Here is a 20,424-nt window from a genome sequence, read left to right on the forward strand (position 1 = left end):
TAGGTCAGAACATCTTTCCTAAGTTTCTTGACTCGATTAGGCCAGAATATCTTTCCAAAGTTTTTTGACTCGATTAGGTCAGAACATCTTTCCTAAGTTTCTTGACACGATTAGGCCAGAACATCTTTCCAAAGTTTCTTGACTCCATTCAGCCAGAACAACTTTCCTAAGTTTCTTGACTCGATTAGGCCAGAATATCTTTCCAAAGTTTTTTGACTCGATTAGGTCAGAACATCTTTCCTAAGTTTCTTGACTCCATTCGGCCAAAGCATCTTTCCAAAGTATCTTGACTCGATTAGGCCAGAACATCTTTCCTAAGTTTCTTGACTCGATTAGGCCAGAATATCTTTCCAAAGTTTTTTGACTCGATTAGGCCAGAACATCTTTCCTAAGTTTCTTGACTCCATTCGGCCAAAGCATCTTTCCAAAGTATCTTGACTCGATTAGGCCAGAACATCTTTCCTAAGTTTCTTGACTCAATTAGGCCAGAACATCTTTCCTAAGTTTCTTGACTCGATTAGTCCAGAATATCTTTCCAAAGTTTTTTGACTTGATTAGGCGAGAACATCTTTCCTAAGTTTCTTAACTCAATAAGGCTAGAACATCTTACCAAAGTTTATTGACTCAATTAGGCCAGAAAGTCTTTCATAAATGTTTCTTGACTCAATTAGGTCAGAACATCTTTCCAAAGTTTTTTGACTCGATTAGGCCAGAACATCTTTCCAAAGTTTTTTGACTCGATTAGGCCAGAACATCTTTCCTAAGTTTCTAATATAGACTCCCTTAAGTGCACTTTTTCCTAATCATCTTTCCTTTACTTTTCTGCATTTACACAGGTGATCTCAAGCACCTTCTTCTCTTCTGCAATCTCTTTGTTTCCCCTAATCCCACTGCTTTTCTTAGTTTGGATTTTTGCAGTTTTGCCCCTCTATTCTCTTCCCTCAGATTTCACATTATCACATGACCTTTGAAGAAAGCACGCATTATATACTTACTTTTGGAATGAAAAAACCCACTGAAGAGTAAGAACAAACGGACAGTGAGGAAAGTGTGCCAAGTAGACTGCAGATTGCTATGGGTCATACTGAATCATGAAATTAGCTTACCATTTTAGCCCTGCGACAGACATGATCACAAGGAGGGACAAAGCTACTCAGTATGACACGTACTTGTCTGGCTTGAGGTCTCGGTGCACAATGCCGTAATTGTGCAGATACTCGAGAGCGAGAACGGTCTCGGCAAAGTATAGCCGGGTCAGGTCCACGGGCAAGGCTCCGATGTTCTTCAAGAGTGTAGCACAGTCTCCACCTAGAGGAATTGTGCGAATGCCATTGAAATGTTGGCGAGATTATACAGCCCTTGGAATGATGCTACACTTAAATAAAAGTTTGGATAATCTCGTAAAGATACAACTGAGAGCTACAGTCACGTGAAAAAGTAAGTACACCCCATGTAAAGTTTTGAATTTTTCAACATATTTCAACATACAGCTATTGGATCTTCATTTCAACAATATTGATAGATAAAGGTGATATAATATAACAAATATTATGAAACATTTACATTTTGTAGTCCATTGTATAATTTAAATAAACATAAATGCAAATTTCGCATATGGAAAAGTAAGTACACCCTTGGCTCAAAAAGGTGGTATTGCCCCCTTTGGCAGAAACAACCTCAAGTAGGCGTTTCTTATAACTGTCTACCAGTCTCTGACAACAACTGGGAGAAATTTTTGCCCACTCCTCCATGCAGAATTCTTTCAGCTGTGCAATGTTTGAGGGGTTTCTTGCATGCACAGCTCGTTTCAAATCCGCCCACAACATCTCGATGGGATTTAGATCCAGGCCTTGACTTGGCCATTCCAGAACCCTCCATTTCTTTCTTTTCAGCCATTCCTTGGTGGATTTACTGGTATGTTTAGGGTCATTGTCATGTTGCAAGCATCACCTTCGGTTGAGCTTCAACTTTCCGACAGATGGCCTCACATTATCCTCAAGCACCCTCTGGTACAATGAAGAATGCATAGTGGATTCTATGATGGTGAGCTGCCCAGACCCTGATGCAGCAAAGCCGCCCCAAACCATAATATTTCCACCACCATGCTTTACAGTTGGTATCAGGTTCTTGTGGTCAAATGCTGTCTTTGGTTTTCGCCAAACATGTCTTCTGGTACTGTGGCCAAATAGCCCTACCTTTGACTCATCTGTCCAGAGCACATTGTTCCAGAAGTGCTGGTCTTTGCCTAGGTGTTCATTGGCAAACTTTAGTCTTGCCCTGATGTTCTTTCTGGACAGCAAAGGTTTCCTCATGGCACACCTCCCATGTAGATCAAATTTGTGCAGCCTCTTTCTCATGGGAGACTCGTGCACTTTGACATCAACAGTGGGAAGAGCTACCTGTAGGTCCCGTGATGACATTCTGGGGTTCTCAGAGACTTCTTTCAGCATCTTGCGGTCTGCTCTCGGGCTGAACTTGCTGGGGCGGCCTGGCCTGAACAAGTTGGCAGTTGTTTGGAATCTTCTCCACTTGTAGATGATCTTCCGGACAGTCGAATGATTGATTTCAAACTGTTTGGAGATCTTTTTAAATCCCTTCCCAGACTCGTAGGCATCTATAACCTTCTTTCTGAAGGCCTCAGAGAGCTCTTTTGATCTCGGCATGGTGACGCCGCACACTTCAACAACAAAGAGCAAACCAAACTAAATGTCTGAGGTTTAAATCAGACAGGTTCCTCCAAGATCCTCTCTAACGATGTTCTAATCATTTGCACCTGAGCTGGTGCACCTGATTCTAATTTTAGGTGTTTGAAGTAGTGATAAATGTAGGGGTGTACTTACTTTTTCCACATGCGAAATTTGCATTTATGTTTATTTAAATTGTACAATGGACTACAAAATGTAAATGTTTCATGATATTTGTTGTATTATATCACCGTTATCTGTCAATATTGTTGAAATGAAGATCAAATAGCTGTATGTTGAAATATGTTGAAAAAGTCAAAACTTTACATGGGGTGTACTTACTTTTTCACGTGACTGTATATAGTTAAAGAAAATGACAGCAAGCTTTATTTAAATGAATCAAAATATTTCCGGTTGTTCAAATTTTACCTGGACTTTTGTTTGGGCATAAAACTCATATGGAATGAATGATGGACGTCAACACTTCTGACAATAGGCCGCTTGCAGTTTGCAAAAAAGCATCTAAAGGACTCTCAGATTGTGAGAAAAGATTCTGTGGGCTTTCATGTGTCTTTCACTGAGGAGAGGCTTCCGTCTGGCCACTCTGCCATAAAGCCCACATCAGTGGAGTGTTGCAGTGATGGTTGTCCTTCTGGAAGTTTCTCCCATGTCCACACAGGATCTCTGGAGCTCAGCCGGAGTGAGCATCGGGTTCTTGGTCACTTCTATTACCAAGGCCCTTCTCCCCCGATTGCTCAGTTTGGCCGGACGGCCAGCTCTAGGAAGAGTCCTGGTTGTTCCAAACTTCTTCCATTTAAGAATTATGGAGGCCACTGTGCTCTTGGGAACCTTCAATGCAGCAGAAATTTTTTTGTAGGCTTCCCCAGATCTGTGCCTCGACACAATCCTGTCTCTGAGCTCTGCAGGCAGTTCCTTCGACCTCATGGCTTGGTTTTTGCTCTGATACGCATTGTCAGCTGTGAGACCTTATATAGACAGGTGTGTGCCTTTCAAATCATGTCCAATCAATTGAATTTACCAAAGGTGGACTCCAATCAAGGTGTAGAAACATCTCAAAGATGATCAAGAGAAATGGGAGGCATCTGAGCTAAATTTCAAGTGTCATAGCAAAGGGTCTGAATACTTATGTCAATGTGATATTTCAGGTTTTTCTTTTTAATAAATTTGCAAAACTTTCTAAAATCCTGTTTTCTCTTTGTCATTATGGGGTATTGAGTGTAGATTGATGAGGGAAAAATGAATTTCAACGATTTCAGCATAAGGCTGCAACACAACAAAATGTGAAAAAGTGAAGGGGTCTCAATACTTTCTGAATGCACTATATATATATATATATATATATATATATATATATATATATATATATATATATATATATATATATATATATATATATATATATATATATATATATATATATATATATATAAGAGTATATCCAATCTGTCCATTCTAGTGTTCTCCAATCTATAGTTTTGTCTTAAAAACTCAACGTTTCGGCCAACAACCCGGTGTGCACTGGGCCTCCACTAGCCTTTATCAAGAGTAATTCCCTTGTTTACCTCCTCCCAGATATACCTGGGGGAAAGCTGGCTGAAAGTTCTTCCGATATACATAGGTGAGACCGGAAGAACCTTAGGCCAGCGCATTAATGAACTCCAGAAGGCCTTTGAGTGTAATCACCCGGAAAGATCTGCTATCGCCAAGCATGGAATAAGGGCGGGCCATGTTCCTCTATGGTACAATGTGAATGTGCTGGTGGCATCCCCGAACCAGGCCAGGAGGCAAATACTGGAGGCATGGCATACTGGCCAAACGAGGGAACCGTTGATAGAGGAGACTGTGGTGTTACCACAGGCATACGGACCTCTCATTCATAAATACACCAGAGAGACACCGATGCTGGGAGGAGGACAAGGACAAAGTGGGACATAAACGACACAGGTGACAAGGATAACAAAACACAATATACCGCTCAACCACGCACAAAACACTTGCAACACAAGCCTATCACAGGTCAATGGTCATGAGGTCTCGCAACACAGCTTTGTGATTGGTTGACAGAATAGGCCCACCCCCTTCCCCCAGATATATCTGGGAGGAGGTAAACAAGGGAAATACTCTTGATAAAGGCTAGTGGAGGCCCAGTGCACACCAGGTTGCTGGCCGAACCGTTGAATTTTTAAGACAAAACTATAGGTTAGAGAACAGTAGAATGGACGTATTGGATATAATTCCCAACCGCCATTCATTACTTGATATATATATATATATATATATATATATATATATATATATATATATATATATATATATATATATATATATATATATATGTATACATATACATATACACGTATGTTGCTGTTCTCCTCCTCTTCCCTTTATAATGCGTGATGTCTGATGACACCAAACTTCTACCCTGCTATGACCACGATACTCCTCCACTCCCCACTGTCCTCAGCCAACTCTCTCCACTCTCCAACCGCCCAACCTTACTGATATCCCTCTTCACACAATCCTCCCATCTCAACTGTGATCGACCTCCTTTCCTCCTAACTTGTTCCTTCAACTTATCTGCTCTCTTTGTCATTCTCTCTTCTCTCTTCCCTCATCCGCATCAAATGTCCAGCCCATCTCAGCTGGCATTTCACCAATATCCCCATCAAGCTCATCTGCACACCAATCTCCCCCCTCAGTTCATTCATTCTCTTTTTATCCACCCTCTTCATTCCCCCAATCCTCCTGATCCAGTTTTTTCTCGAAAACATGCAACCTCTGTTGTTGTCTCTCTGTCAGTGCCACCGTCTGAAAACTGTAAAGGTAGGCCGGCGTTACACACGACATCAGAACCTTTCCTTTCAATCTGCTTGAAATCTATCAGTCTGCCATTACACTCTCCACCTTCCTCCATGCATTTACACCCACTCTCTCCCCCTGATAGCAACACTAACCAGCCAATCCTGTTCCACCCTTTGCTATCTCATTTGCTGCCACCTTAATTTTATCTCACCTTGCCACCTTCATTAGACTGGTCAACAAAATTTTAAAAGTTTTATGGTTCTTGTATATTTTGAGGTGATTCTAACCAACATGAACCTCTAGATTTCGATTATGATATCCAATTTTCACTAGCACATCCAGTTTTTGAGAACCAGTATACCATAGGAATATCAGCCACAGCCGAAATTTGTCTTGTACTCACTAATCAGGACTTTGTAACGAGACCATCTGAGCTGGAAAGCGTTGCTTGGGATAGCTTTGAGGCTCTTGCTAACAATTACCTTGGAAATTTTCGAGCACCAAATTATGAAGAGCTTGTGGACAAGATGTTGAAGAGTTACCAGGCGCTCGGTGCTCGAATGTCACTCAAAATACATTTCTTCCATTCTCATCTGGACTTCTTTCCACAAAATCTTGGCGATGTCAGTGATGAACATGGAGAAAGGTTTCACCAGGAAATTGCCATCATGGAGACTCGATATCAAGACCGATTCAATCCAAACATGACGGGCGACTACTGTTGGACTTTACAGCGTGAAAGTGATTGCTCCTACAAACGCAGAAGTAAAGTTCAGAAGCACTTTTAATGTGATGTAAATAATAACTTAAAGTTCATATTATATTTTGCGATATTTTATAAAGTTCATATTATTTTTGGAGATTTACATTTTTTAATGTTATAAGGCAGCCAGGAAGGCTGCAAAGAAAGAAGTAGCAAAGGCGCAGGAGTCATGTAGGAAAATGTTCGGAGAACGCTTGGATTCGGAAGAGGGTCAGAAAGCAGTATTCAGGATTGCAAAGCAGATAGCGAAAGAGAGGTGTGATGTGACGGGGGTGAGTTGCTTGAAGGATGAAGTGGGACAAATCGTTGTCGACCCAGATGGAATTAAAGGAAGATGGAAAAGATATATGGCAATGCTGTTGAATACAGAGAATGAATGGGATGGCAACATAGAGAGTAACACAGTTTTAGGACCGGCAGAGAAGATAACTGAGAAGGAAGTTGAGGAAGCGATAAAAGCAATGAAGGGTAGAAAAGCGGGAGGGCCGACGGGAGTTGTGGGAGATATGTTGAAGGCAGCAGGAAGTTGGGGTGTGAAGAGAATGACAGAGATCTGTAATCTGCTGGTGAAAGAAGGCCGCATTCCAGTGGTTTGGGAACTGAGTACCCTCGTCCCTCTACACAAGGGGAAAGGTGACCCTCTGGAGTGTGGCTCGTACCGAGTGATAAAGTTATTGGAGCATGGAATGAAGGTATTGGAAAGGGTGTTGGAGAGGAGGATAAGGAAGAAAGTGAAGATCGACGAAATGCAGTTTGGATTTATGCCAGGAAGAGGAACGACAGACGCGCTTTTCATTGTGAGGCAGTTGCAGGAGAAGTAGATGGAGAAGAGCAAGAAGTTGTTTCTTGGGTTTGTTGATCTGGAGAAAGCATTAGATAGGGTTCCACGCAAAGTATTGACATGGGCATTGAGGAAGTTAGGAGTGGAGGAATGGTTGATCAGAGTAGTGATGGCAATGTACAAAAGAGCACGCACAGCTGTAAGGACGAAGGACGGGAACAGTGGTGAGTTTGAGGTGAAGGTGGGAGTGCATCAGGGGTCGGTACTAAGTCCACTACTATTTGTAGCTGTGATGGAGGTGCTGGCTCAGAACGTAAAGGAGGGTTTACCGTGGGAGTTGTTGTATGCAGATGATCTGGTGTTGACTGCGGAAAGTATGGATGGACTGCAGGAAAAGATGAACAAGTGGAAGGAATGTATGGAGACAAAAGGTCTGAAGGTGAATATCGGGAAGACGAAGGTGATGGCAAGTGGTAAAGCATGTGGTGAGGTGGAGAGAACTGGGAAGTGGCCCTGTGCTGTGTGTAGGAAGGGTGTCGGAGTGAACTCCATTCAATGTACAATGTGCGCTGAGTGGGTTCATCAAAAATGTAGTGGTCTAAGAGGGTCATTAACCAGTGTGGCAGCTACATTCAAATGTAAGGTGTGCACAGAGGGAGCTGCAGATGGAGGAAATGTTGAGTTGGATCTTGGAGACGGCGTGAAGCTGGAAGGTGTGAAAACATTTTGCTACCTCAGAGACATGCTGAATGGAGAAGGTGGATCAGACTCGGCAACGGTTGCTGGAGTGAGATGTGCATGGAAGAAGTTTCGGGAACTGAGTGGTGTGCTGATGATGAGGGGAGTGTCGTTGAAGCTGAAGGGAAAGGTGTATGCTGCATGTGTGAGAAGTGTTATGATTTATGGGAGCGAGACATGGGTAATGAACGTAGAGAAGCAACGAAGGTTGGAAAGGATGGAAATGCGAATGGTTCGACGGATGTGCGGAGTATCGTTGAGAGAGAGGAAGACAAATGATGAATTGCGAAAGATGATGGGAATCGTGCCTGTGATTGATGCTGTGAAGAGGAACAGGTTGAGATGGTTTGGTCATGTGTTGAGGAAGGATGAAAGTGACTGGTTGAGAAGAGTGATGGAAATGAATGTAGAAGGAAGCAGAGGACGGGGAAGACAGAGAAAGACTTGGCTAAAGATGGTGGAAGAAGAAATGCGGGCAAGGGGGTTAACAAGGAGAGATGCAGAAAATAGGGCAAAATGGAGAAGATTGTCATGGGGACCGCAAGGCTAACCCACGCTCTAGTAGGGAAAATGGCCTTTAAAATGCATGTTGTGTTGTTGTATTTACATTTTTTTATGGGATGTAAATAAAAACTTAAAGTTCATATTGTTTTTTGTGATATTTTATAAAGTTCATATTATTTTTGGAGATTTACATTTTTTTATGTGATGTAAATAAAAACTTTAAGTTCATATTATTTTTTGTGATCATATAATGATAAGTTCATATGAATAGACGTATTGAGACATAATCAAGAAATTTGCATGCTCCAAAGATTTTTTCCACACTTATGATGTACTACGTCAAGGTTACGTGATAGCGAAATTTTAAGGTCAGATTCGGATTCGTGGGCACCAAATTAGTTAGAAACAGTTGAAAATAAGTCAGAACATATTTGTCTGTTGACCAGTGTTATTTATCTATCCTGGGAATTCTTCCAAAGTAAATTGCTCTCTCTGATGCACAGATTTATCCCATCTCGTCTTCAGTTGTCTTACCCTTCCTCCCATCCATGGTACACAGAATCTTGTGGTGAGGCAATCTCCCTGACACAACTTGCCTTCACCCCCTGGAAGGCAAATCCAATGGAAGGCAATCTCATTTCCTTTCACAAAGCCCAAAACAAGTGTGTGTCCACACTCAGGAGAGCCAGGAAACAATATCTCTCTACTCTCAAGACTGAACTCTCAAAGCTGTCTCCTTCTTCCAAATCCTGGTGGCGTCTGGTAAAATCTGTTTGTGGTGTTTGTTCCCACCCCCCAACCCCCTCCCTTACCTCAAATGGCTACACACCTGACTCCGCATGTGAAAGAGCTGAATGCCTCAACTCTGTGTTTGCCTCATAGCCTTGTGTCCCAAACCCGTCTCTCTCTGTACCCACCTTACCCAGTCGTACCCAGCTGCTCCTAGACTATGTGTCCTTCTCTCCTGACAAGGTGGAAAAGTTTCTGTCAAACCTCGACCCTGATTCTGCAACTGGACCTGACGGCATCAGGCCACGGGTCCTAAAATCCTGTTCTGCTGCTCTTTCACAGCATCTCTCTGTCCTCTTCACCCTCTCTTTTGCTCAAGGTCATCTGCCTTCAGCTTGGAAATCAGCCAACATTACAGCTTTACACAAAAAGGTGCAAAAACAGATCCTTGCAGCTACAGACCAATCCGCCTGCTTCCAATTTATCAGCAAAGTCATGGAATCCATCATTGCTTTATATCAAATCATATATCATGGTCATATATCAAATCCTTCCTCTTCTCCAATGGCTTGATCTCTGATCATCAATTTGTATTCAGACCAGGTCATTCTACTCTGGACATGCTGCTTCTGCTGTCTCAACAATGGATGGAGGTCCTCAATGCCAAACAGGAAATCAGAGCTGTCTCAATTGACATATCATGTGCCTTCGATATGGTCTGGCACCCAGCTCTGCTCACCAAACTCTCCTCCTATGGTATCCATGGAAATCTCCACACATAGCTTGCAGGCTTCCTCTCTGGTTGTAGTCAACGTGCGGCACTGAATGGGTTTCTCTCATCTCCTCTTCCTGTTCAGGCTGGAGTTCCCCAAGGCAGTGTTCTGGGCCCTGTGCTTTTTCTGGTCTTCATCAATGATCTCTCCGACTCTCTGGAAAATCCGAGTCTATCTCTTTGCTGATGACTCCACTCTCTGTCGTTCCATACCTCGTTTCTCAGATCGGCAGGCTGCAGCCTCCTCACTCTCTGCAGACCTGGACAAAATCACAGATTGGTCAAACAAGTGGAACATGTCTTTCAATCCTGACAAATCTCACACTCTCACTATAACTCTCCGAAAAGACCGACTGGACAACCCTCCCATCTACTTTCTCAACAATCCTCTCCAAGAAGTTCTGTCACTCAAGCTTTTGGGTCTCACTATCTGCCATGATCTTTCCTGGGAAAACCACATTTCCAAGCTGGCCTCCAAAGCCAGTCGCCGACTGGGCATCCTCCATCATGCAAAGACCTTCCTTGGCACACCTGAGCTTTTCACCACATACAAGGCTTTCATCCGCAGCTCATTGGAATACTGCTCTCCCTTCTGGGCCGGTGCTCCTGCCTCACACCTAGCTTGGCTTCATGCTGTTGAGAATCATTGGAATCTCCCGTGATGAAGCTAACTCCGAGCGCCATTCACTTACTCACCGCAGGCAGGTTGGTCGTCTTTCTGTCTTCTACTGACTCCTCTCCGGCCTAGGTCCCCCAGCTCTGTCCCCCAAATATTCCTGCAGGTCGCACAAGATCTGCCAGCAACCCTCTTATGGTTAAACTGCCAAAATCAAGAGTCTCTGCTCACCTTCACTCTTTCATTCCTCTTTTCTCCCGCCTCTGGAACAAACTCCCTCACTCTCTTCAATCCCACTCCTCCCTCCAGGTCTTTAAAACAGCTGTTCACCACCATCTCTTATCTTCCCCCATCCAAAACCTTGATATTTTCTACCACCTTTAATTTCACCCCAGATCCACTTTTTTGAAATACCGGTTCTTCTTTCCTTTAAGTCCAAGCAGTGTCTGTGTATTTTATACCTCTCCCGCCCTCCCCCCCCCCCCCCTCCTTTCCCATGCCTCTTCCCCAACCAAGCCCCCTCCCTCCCACAGATCTCCCGATGTCCTTGTTCTCTACTGTTGTACTGTGTGCCTCCCTCTCTCTCCCTCATCTTGTCTCCCGCTCCCTTTATTATATATATATTTTATGTGTCCGTTTGTTTTTTTGTGATGAATGTTTTTTTGAAATACCGACTTCTTTCCTGGAAGTTCTAGCAATGTCCATGTGTTTTCAACCTCTCCTCCCCCCCCTTCCCCCCCCCCACCTCCTCCCCTCAAGCCCTCTCGCTCCCACAGATCTCCCGACGTCTCTGCTCTCAAATGTTGTACTTGTGTGCCTCCCTCTCTCTCTCCCCATCTTGTCTCCCACTCCGTTTTATCATATGTTTTATGTGTCAGTTTGTCTTTTTGTGATTCATGTTAGCTTTTACACGAGCCTCGATCTTGTACACAAAAACAAACAAAAAAAAACTCATTTTCAGTCCAGGCATTAATAAAGCAGAAAACAAAAGTCCAGATCGAATTTGAAGTATCTTCATATATTCGTAACTATTTTGAGATGCCAGACTAACTGTGGCAGCATATTGATTGTTGAAGTTATGACATTTGGATTTGTATTTAAATGCCCTTTTCCTTGGGCCTCCTTGTGATAATGTACCTTCAACATACTCCATAACCATACATAAATGGCGGCGCGTCTCAAACGAGCAGAACATCCCGACAACAAAAGGATTTTCAGCAAAGGTGAGTATGTCTCTCTCAACAAATGCTTGCTGGATCTGGTTGCGAAGAATCAAGTTCTGCTTGTTGATTTTCTTCATCGCAAAGCGCTGACGAGTCTCCTTGTGTCGAACAAGATAGACGGCCCTGCAGAATAAAAGACACAGATAAAGCTTCAAAACATACAAGGAAGAGTACAGACACCGAACCTGGGGTAATCAATGTTGCACATCGTTTACACCTTTGTGGTTACACCTCGCTAAACCCGATCCGAGGTGGCCTGAAAATGACTTACCCGTACGCTCCATTACTGATGAGCTTGATCATCTCAAAATCTTCCTCACATGGTTTCTTGGATTCACAGACAGCTTCTGGTGCCTGCAGAGAAAAAACACAGAAGAAAGCTTTCCTCCACTCCCTTTTCATCAATCTTCATGAAAGGTTTACTCAGAGAGATTTAAAGAATACAAAATAGAAGGTCATGTTCACTGATCTCGATCAAGACAACAATGAATAGTCAAACAGGAATTTTTTATTTTTGAAAAGCACTTTTAAAAGTTGTTTGATGTAATGGTTAGAGCATCCACTCTGAGTCTGGGAGGTCAGTGGTTCATATGCACCAAGTCATACTAAAGACTTGAAAATGTTACATGCTGCTTCCTTGCTTCACGCTCAGTCCTTAAAAGAACAGAGCACGGACAAACAACCATAGGGGGGCATTCATAGTGCAGGCTTGATAGGCCAAATGGCTTCTCCCTGGGTTGAAGTTCCTTGTAAGGGAGCTCCTCTTATTATTATTATTATTATTATTAGCAGGGACTCGAGGAAAGTTTGTGTCAGGTATAATGCGACTTTCAGTACGCAACGCTCTCCCTCCTCCCCCCAACCTAAATCGAAGTCCGAGTCACTCCCCCTTCCCCCTCCAACCCCCCCTTTCCCTCCCCTTCCCCACCTTCACTGCAGGTCCTCAACCCTCCCGAATCCCAAGTCTTCAAATGCCCTCCCCACACAAAATCCTCAACCCTCTACTACCCTGAGTCCCCAACCCTCCCCCATCCCAAGTCTTCAAATGCCCTCCCCACCAAAAGTCCTCAACTCCCTTTTATCCCGAGTCCTCAACTCCACCATCCTCCCCCCCCCCCCCCCCAGACCTCACTCCCCACCCCCCTCGAAAACTCCCCAAAAAAGGTACGACTGCTAATTACACCTGCTAAGATATCTCAAATCATGGCCACCATGATAATGAAAGCCATATTCCATTCAAGGCCATGCACTTTCCACAGCGTAGGCTTGGCAAAGTAGTAATTAAGTGGAAAATACCATCAGTGGTTTGCCATTGCTCTTCACAGCGGTGGTCAGAGCAAGAATTTGCAATTTGACTAAGGTACCAACACCCAACGGCCTACTCTTTCACAAGGTACTATGGGATCTTTAACTTCGACGAGTGAATGCAGGCTGATGGGACACCTGCCTTCACATCCCTCCAAAGTACAGCATACTCAATGCTGCAGTGTCCTACCTGTGCAGCACCGGGAAGATAACTTTTAGTCGGGAATCAAACCCGGACTCAACAACTCAAAGGTGTGTATGCTATCTCCGAGCTATCCTGGCAGCCATGAGGAAGCCTTCATGAGGATTTATCCTTAGTTTAACAATACACAAGATGACAAAATACGCACAATATGCACAATTCAAAGGAATCAAGAATATGAGGTCATTGTATTCCTCATCTTCCGTTGAGTCAGCAAATATTGCTCACCTCCTGCGAGTCATCCGTCTCTGGAGTCTCTGGATGTCCACTGTCGCTGCTGCTCAGCTGGACCATTTCTGCCACAACAAGATTAAGAGAAGGCATAAAGTACCTATGATGGGCAATCTACACATTAAGTATGCAATAAATGGCCAAATGACCATCCACTGTATACCTAATGCATTCCCCATTCCTCCTCTCTCCTTTTAACGTGCCCAACCTGCTTGTCTACACACGTATGTAGATCCCCTCTTGTATGACAGAAGAGGTTTCATGCATGCACATGCAGTACCTTCGAGAGGATCTCGAGTGAGACCAAGCTGGCTGATGATGTAACGAGGGATGTCTAACTTTATGCCTTGGCCTTCCTTAGCATGACCCTCCGCAGCCTCGAGAAGATGATAAAATTCCTCAGGGTCAAATTCCTTCAAGCAACAAACAGAAAAGAGGTGAAGGATTAAATATTTTTAAAGGTGAACAATGCATCCCATTCGGATAAAAACAAAAATGAACTTTCAATATATCCGGCATGTGTGTAAGCCAGCCACAAGGTGTGAAAAATCCAACGACAAGCGTTTAATGCAAATTGACCAAGAAGTACAAACAACATCAAGGTACGGAATATCTTGATTCAAAATATCTCTTTTTGCTGCATCTCTCTTCCACAAAGATGGAGGTGGCCCTCTGGTCATTTGCTCTCTGCTGAACACGCCACCAATGGTGGTCATGGCGCGTACTCGTACGATCGGTCAATCGATCATCTTTATACGTTTTGATTCTCTTGAAATGAGAAGACAATGTTTTAACATATTTTTGTCCACCAACCAAACAGTCTGTGTGGCCTACATCAAGTTCAACAGCAATGTTGTTGCCTTGCAGTTTTTACAACCTCCATCTCCCACCACCGTGTACCGATGCCTGGGGAAGTGTGGTGTGGCTGGGGTATTATTCCCACACCGAGACATTGCGTATTAACCGAGTGTTTAAGTTGTCTTCTTCAGGAGATTATTTAGAGCAGCGAGGCCCGATCATCTCACCCACTCCCTCATATTCATCATCCTCTTCATTTGTACATCGAAGACTTGTGGAAGTTTATTTTTACTACGGGGGTCTGCACATGAAAGTAATGTGTATTTATTTTATTTCTGAAACAAAATATAATTCCAATTGCAATGGAATCTAGAATGGCACTCAGTAGAGAGCATACCTCTGCCAGGATCAACAGTTTACGTTTAGTATCCCTGGTGTTGGCTTAGCGGTCAGGGTGCCGGCTTAGGATCCTAGGATCCTGGGTTCGAATCCCGGTCGATCGCTGAATTAACGCCAGGGGGGTTGACTCAGCCTGTCATCCTTCCGAGGTCGGCAAATTGAGTACCAGTTCACTGGTAATTCCCTGCTTGTCGTAAAAGGCGACAAAAAGGGTTGGCGGCAGGAAGGGCATCCGGCCGTAAAACATTGCTTCAAAAAGGGGACCGAAAAACAACAACAACCACGGTCCCCGAAAAAGGCCAACCCCTGCTTGCGGGGAAAAATGGCCTCTAAAGGTGGTTTTTTTTTTTTTAATCCCACTGATTGGTCGGATCTGGATCCGGACCTGAACCAAAATGTAATCGGCTTGTTCTATCCGCCGAACCAACTCATCCACCAAGTTTTGTCATAAGTCGTCCACAACTTTTTGAAATACGATGTAAGGAATCGTTTTTGGCCCTATCACTCAATGGTGAAGAATCACTTTAAGAAATTTTAAAAAGTCTCTTATCCGGATCCAGATTCAGATCTTCACCAAAATTGAATCGATTCTTCCTCGTCACATACCCAATCTCTCTACCAAATTTCCTCGGAATCCGTCCACAACTTTTTGAGATATCCTGTTCACAAACAGACAGACAGGGGGAAAACATAACCCCCATCCACCTTCGGTGGCAGAGGAAATTACAGGGAATATGCAGACATTTGAGGCAAATACGAAGTTATTTTTACACAGTCTCCTTCAACTGCAATACACGAATGAACGCATCAATGTATCTCTTGTTGTCTGGCATCACTGCAGCTGCAGCCCAACCTTTTTGAGGTTTCTCGTGTGATATCGGTTTCCCCGCTCTTGATAAGCTTTGCCCAATGGCAACGGTAGAGTCGCCGTATGCATTATTTAATGCTTATGCATACCCACTCAAGGAACCTCTTCCACAATAGGAAATTCAGTTAATGTTCTCTGTTTGGATGATGTACATCTAGCGAGCAGCCATTTTGAAAGTGTGGTGTGATGTTGTCACGTAACCGATCATAGTGCCGCTCAACTTAGCATGGACGGGAGACACAAACCTCTCATTGTGATCTGCGTGGCTTTTCTGCGATGCTTTGGTTATAAAATGAAAAATAAGAGGCATTATTTTCATACCGACCCTAATATGTATTTCCACCACACTATTCTTGTTTTCCTGTTGTGAGTTTCTAGTTTCCTTCAAATTGCTTTCTTCTACTCTTCTTATTCTTGACCCTGCCCTACCCCTTCACCCTCTTTGAATGCTTCTTTTTGCCTTTGTTTTTCACTTCAATTTTTCCTCGTTGTCATTTGCATGGAGAATTGTATATGCTTTCACTCACCACAGTCGGGACTGAATTTATTACCTCATTCATAATATGGCCATGTCTTTCTTAATAAATAAATAAATAAAAACCTTCCTAGAATATCAGGAAATGCTATGGTTGGTTGCCCTTCTTACAAAATTGGTGGTGCCTTCGTGTGTACTGTATAATAAATAAATAAATAAATGAAATAACTACCTAAATAAAAAAACAACTAAATAAAACATCACAGCTGACGTCACAGCTGGGGACGCGCCTGCTAGCATGAGCGGATTGATGAATGGGAAGGATCCCACGGTATCTTGCGATGATGAGTAGATGAGGTATCATCGCCAGCGTGACCAAGTTTCAATTTCCAGCTGCCCGTACTAACCTGCATTACAAAGTTCATCCCCCGAGATGGTGGGTGATCTAGCACCTAAACACCCGTTGTGGACCAATAGTCCATTGCAAAGCCTGAGACATGGCTGCAATGAGTAACAACAACAACAACAACAACAACAATATATCTGACAAAAGTGTTCCATGCAACCAAACAGGTGAACACAATGTGAGAACATCTGAACCAAAATCTATGCACTCTTAGAGCTCAGCCAAGAAGCAGCATGCTCAGTAAAACGGATAGGCATCCATAAGCTCACAGCAAGAATTGGGAATATTGTCATTGGTATAAAGCAAGTCTTTATAAAGCAAACTTTCATCCATGATGTCACAAACGAAATCACAAGTGAGTTTGCTCCATTTCAAAGCAGGAAAATCAATTTCTCGATTGAAATGTTGACGGGGTTATAATTCCTCTAGTTACAGAGAGATGGTTTAATATATTTTATAAAATTTTAGGTACATATGTTTAACAAATTGAACATGGTTCTAGGTACTTCCCAGATGGAGAGTACGGAACTCAAAATCTAGGCAAGAAAAAAGGCTTTGGCCCACGGTCTAAAATGACCCCATTCCCAAGCATTCCTTTTTCCTGGTTATTTTGGGTTTTCTCAATCTCCCATTTTCATTGTTAGTTGTCAGTTGGTTTGTTCCTTTACTAGTTCATCCCTGCTTTCCCCTTCCCCTTCTTGCTGTGTTTCATTCAGCATGTGTGCAACTCGTTCACCCCCATATGTCCTTCTCCCCCTCCCCTTGATTTCACTCTAATTTCTACTCCGTTGTTGGTGTTATTCCACGAGCTAGCTCTCCAACGCTCTAGCTCTTCCACAAGCCTGGATGATATACAAAAAAAAAATACAAAAAATGACGATGAGTGCTATGAACTGCTATTTTATTTCTTCCAGCAAAAACGAAAGGGCCATGTCTGAGAGAAACATCTTCTCCATATCTGTACCAACAAAGGTTTTTAATTATCGATGAAGGACAGCAAACACAATCCTTTCAATATTGTAAAATAAATAAGACAAGAGTGAACTATCATGGATGAAACAGGTTTGTTAAATTAACGATGTCAAATTTTTGCCACAAAGTTTAGAAACGCTTCCTGAAGGGGCTTACCAGGCATTCGAGGAGGCGTGCGGGCCGGGCGATGATAATAAACAGTCGCTTCACCAGTTGGGCCACTAGCGCCACTTCCGAGCCTTCTGATCGCTCGCATGCCTGCGATGGATAACAAATAAGGAACGTGACAAAACAAAAATACAATTAATCGCAGGTTTTACGGGAATAAAGATTCTTCGTCATGAGAACTATGCATCCCAACTCTGGGACATCAATATAAGTATAATTTATCATTGCTTAAAAATAAAGAAAAAACACAAAAAATAATTTCAAGAAACGTTTTCTCTATAAATAAATAATTAATCTATTATTGAATACTCACCTGACTGTCATTTCATCAGCCAGTAAAAACTGTTACATCAGTAATAATTAACCATCGGCTCCTCATTCACAAACGTCTTTATTCTCCAAAGTAAGAAATTTATTATTTATTTACAACAATCATTTCGGAAAAATTTAGGACAAAGTACAATTTTTTTTGTAATTTATTTTCCATAGTAGCTAGACAACATCAATCAAACTAATTTGCCATCTCACCCTCTCGTGGGAGACTCGATGATTGTTCCTCGCGTGCCAAACCCAGGCAATGTCTCGGTTACTGCGCCAGCAATGGGTGTGCGCAGACGATGACCTCGACTTACAAACGTTATACGGCCGTCATTCGGAGTGTGCAGGTAGATAATGGGTGCTGGCTTGTGATTGGGGCAAAAATGACGATGATATCATTGTTAGCCACGTGCCAAGGTGATGTAAGCAGCCAAAAACAGCTCACTCACTAGACCAATGACCAAAGGGCCCGTATTTCAAGGCTACCCCGCCAAATCGACCGGGTTAACAAACCGTGACAGAATGATTTCACCGCAGAGAAACACAGCTGCGTCGTGGGCCCCTGACGCAAAGGAAGGTTGTTAAAAATTTGACATTGGACAAATAAATGAAGGCCTCATCCTGTCTAGATCGCAGAATAAGCACCTGGTGGTTTGATGTAGTTGTTTGTTGGCATGGGTGGCTCGGTTATGAAAAATTTGATGTTGTGCTTGTTGAGTTTATTTTTTATTATCCTACTTGTCTGTGTATTCAACTGCACTGGTTTCATGAAAGATTGTTTTTTCCTATTTTGCAAATGCGGCTTCTCCTAATAATCATGCCTTTTGCGTTAGGAGAAGCAGCAATTGCAGAAATTTCTTTCTCTGTCTGTTGACATCAAGTTATCAGAACATTGAAGCAGACAAGTGCTCCTCATTTTGGGATAAGAAAGACCGTCCTAGCACTATTTATCCGCACGTTAAAAAAAAAACAAAAAAAAAAACAAGGGGATATTGTAATCGGCTCCGTTTGTCTCTGTCTGTCCATCTGTGTGTCTTTCTGTCCGTCACGCTATCTCCTCCTAAACCATTGGGCAAAAAATCGCCAAACCTGGTAGTTATGATCACCACATGGCAAGAAGGTGCAAGAGCAGTATCATTTTTGGCCTCATCAGCTGGGGTCAAAAGGTCAAATGCCAAAAAAATCCAATTACGGGCATATTTTAAAGCATTTTAGAATGAAGCTTGGTATATGCAATCAACATTGGGGGGATTGGGGGGACATGAAATATGTAACAATTTTTTGGGATTTAATCCCGGTTCATTGAGAGTGGGGGAAAAAATGGACTTCCGGCCAAAGGGGTCAAAACAGAAGATTTTAAAAAGTCCAAACTTGATATTGGGTCATTCCTGGTGGGTTTTTTGCCAACTTTAAACTTTTCTTTCGGTGGGAAGCGTGGAGATTTGCGATGGCGTGCCATAGACTTCACTCTAGTTTAAAATTGCATTAAAAAAAATCTTCTAGTTCTCATTTTATATATCAGGTTATCATGATTCCACATTCCAACAACCTTAACTTAGTAGAACTTTAAACTTAAAGTTAAGTTATGGCCAAATGAAAAGAAGGTAAGAGTGTCTTGTAATGTTTGACTTGCTGAGTTAAAATGCTTACATCATCCAGAAGTTTGTCCAAGTTCTCCTGCAGCTCAAAGAAGTAGTGGGATGTGATGAGTCCTTGTTGGGATTTGTCGAGGCAATCACGCGCAAGCTCAACAAGCTGGTGGTGGATGAAGCTGAGGACTCCATCAGCCAGCTGCTGTAGGCCCGAACCAGGAGTATTGGAAGCCACGAGATCCTGTAGGCGTTCCTCCATCTGTGCCGTAGCCTATCCAGGATGCAAGAAGGCCACAAGCGCAAATTAGAATATCACCTTAAAGGTCTTTGCTTCTCAATGTGATTTTGATATTTTAGATGCAACTCCAATAACAATGTGATGAAATAAATACACATCAACATTGATAAAATATCTCAGGGGGGCATTAAAATATTTCAAATTCAAGGGTCGAGCGATAAATGTTGGTAATTATCACAACCGTGATTCTAAGATTTCTCAATCTATCAATTTATAGTAGGGAGGGAGTCAGTCGAGTATGGTACAAACGTGATTTTTATTCACCAATCGCCTCCCCACCCCAAAGCAGCACTCGATACACCGTAACAGGCAAAATATGCTGACCTTATACTTTTCTCCTCATCCTTACCCCTTCTCTACCAATTGAATACACTCAACCAATAAATTTTCAAGTACACCCCAAGGCCTAGAAATAATTCGTTAACATTAAATGCTTCTATATGCTGAAGATATTACTCAAGCATTTCTGATCCCCCCACAAGCTTTAAAATCTAGTATTAACACTCGTCAATTTTACTTAAATGCATATTCAGATTCAGATGAATATCCAGATCAGAATTCATCAGAATTCAATCAGATGAATGAATATTCAGAATATTCATCGAGCATCATAAAAAATAGCAAAATGTTAAATAATAGGCAATTCATTTGACAGTGAATCATAGATATATCAGCGCCAAACAATGTGCAGAACCATCAATACAACACTGATCAAAATGGTTCATAAATAATTTGTGTGGCTGACAGGATGACCTAGAG

At 42.6% G+C, this 20,424-nt stretch overlaps 1 protein-coding gene across 19 annotated transcripts in view; it reads right to left on the reverse strand.

The window, feature by feature from the left end:
• Positions 1-20,424, reverse strand: part of LOC137422533 (microtubule-associated serine/threonine-protein kinase 3) — a 498,013-nt gene that overhangs the window by 96,518 nt on the left and 381,071 nt on the right. For all 19 annotated transcript variants that reach the window (XM_068109313.2, XM_068109270.2, XM_078770458.1 and 16 more), the window contains 7 exons: positions 19,426-19,638; positions 17,446-17,547; positions 13,652-13,784; positions 13,369-13,436; positions 11,905-11,987; positions 11,548-11,756; positions 1,170-1,308 (listed from right to left, as the gene is read on the reverse strand). In XM_068109313.2, the coding sequence (XP_067965414.2) occupies positions 1,170-1,308; positions 11,548-11,756; positions 11,905-11,987; positions 13,369-13,436; positions 13,652-13,784; positions 17,446-17,547; positions 19,426-19,638 (947 nt within the window). The remainder of the gene's footprint in view (positions 1-1,169; positions 1,309-11,547; positions 11,757-11,904; positions 11,988-13,368; positions 13,437-13,651; positions 13,785-17,445; positions 17,548-19,425; positions 19,639-20,424) is intronic.

Source organism: Myxine glutinosa, chromosome 1, assembly GCF_964187855.1.
Source record: "Myxine glutinosa chromosome 1, kmMyxGlut1.1, whole genome shotgun sequence".
Lineage (NCBI taxonomy): Eukaryota > Metazoa > Chordata > Myxini > Myxiniformes > Myxinidae > Myxine > Myxine glutinosa.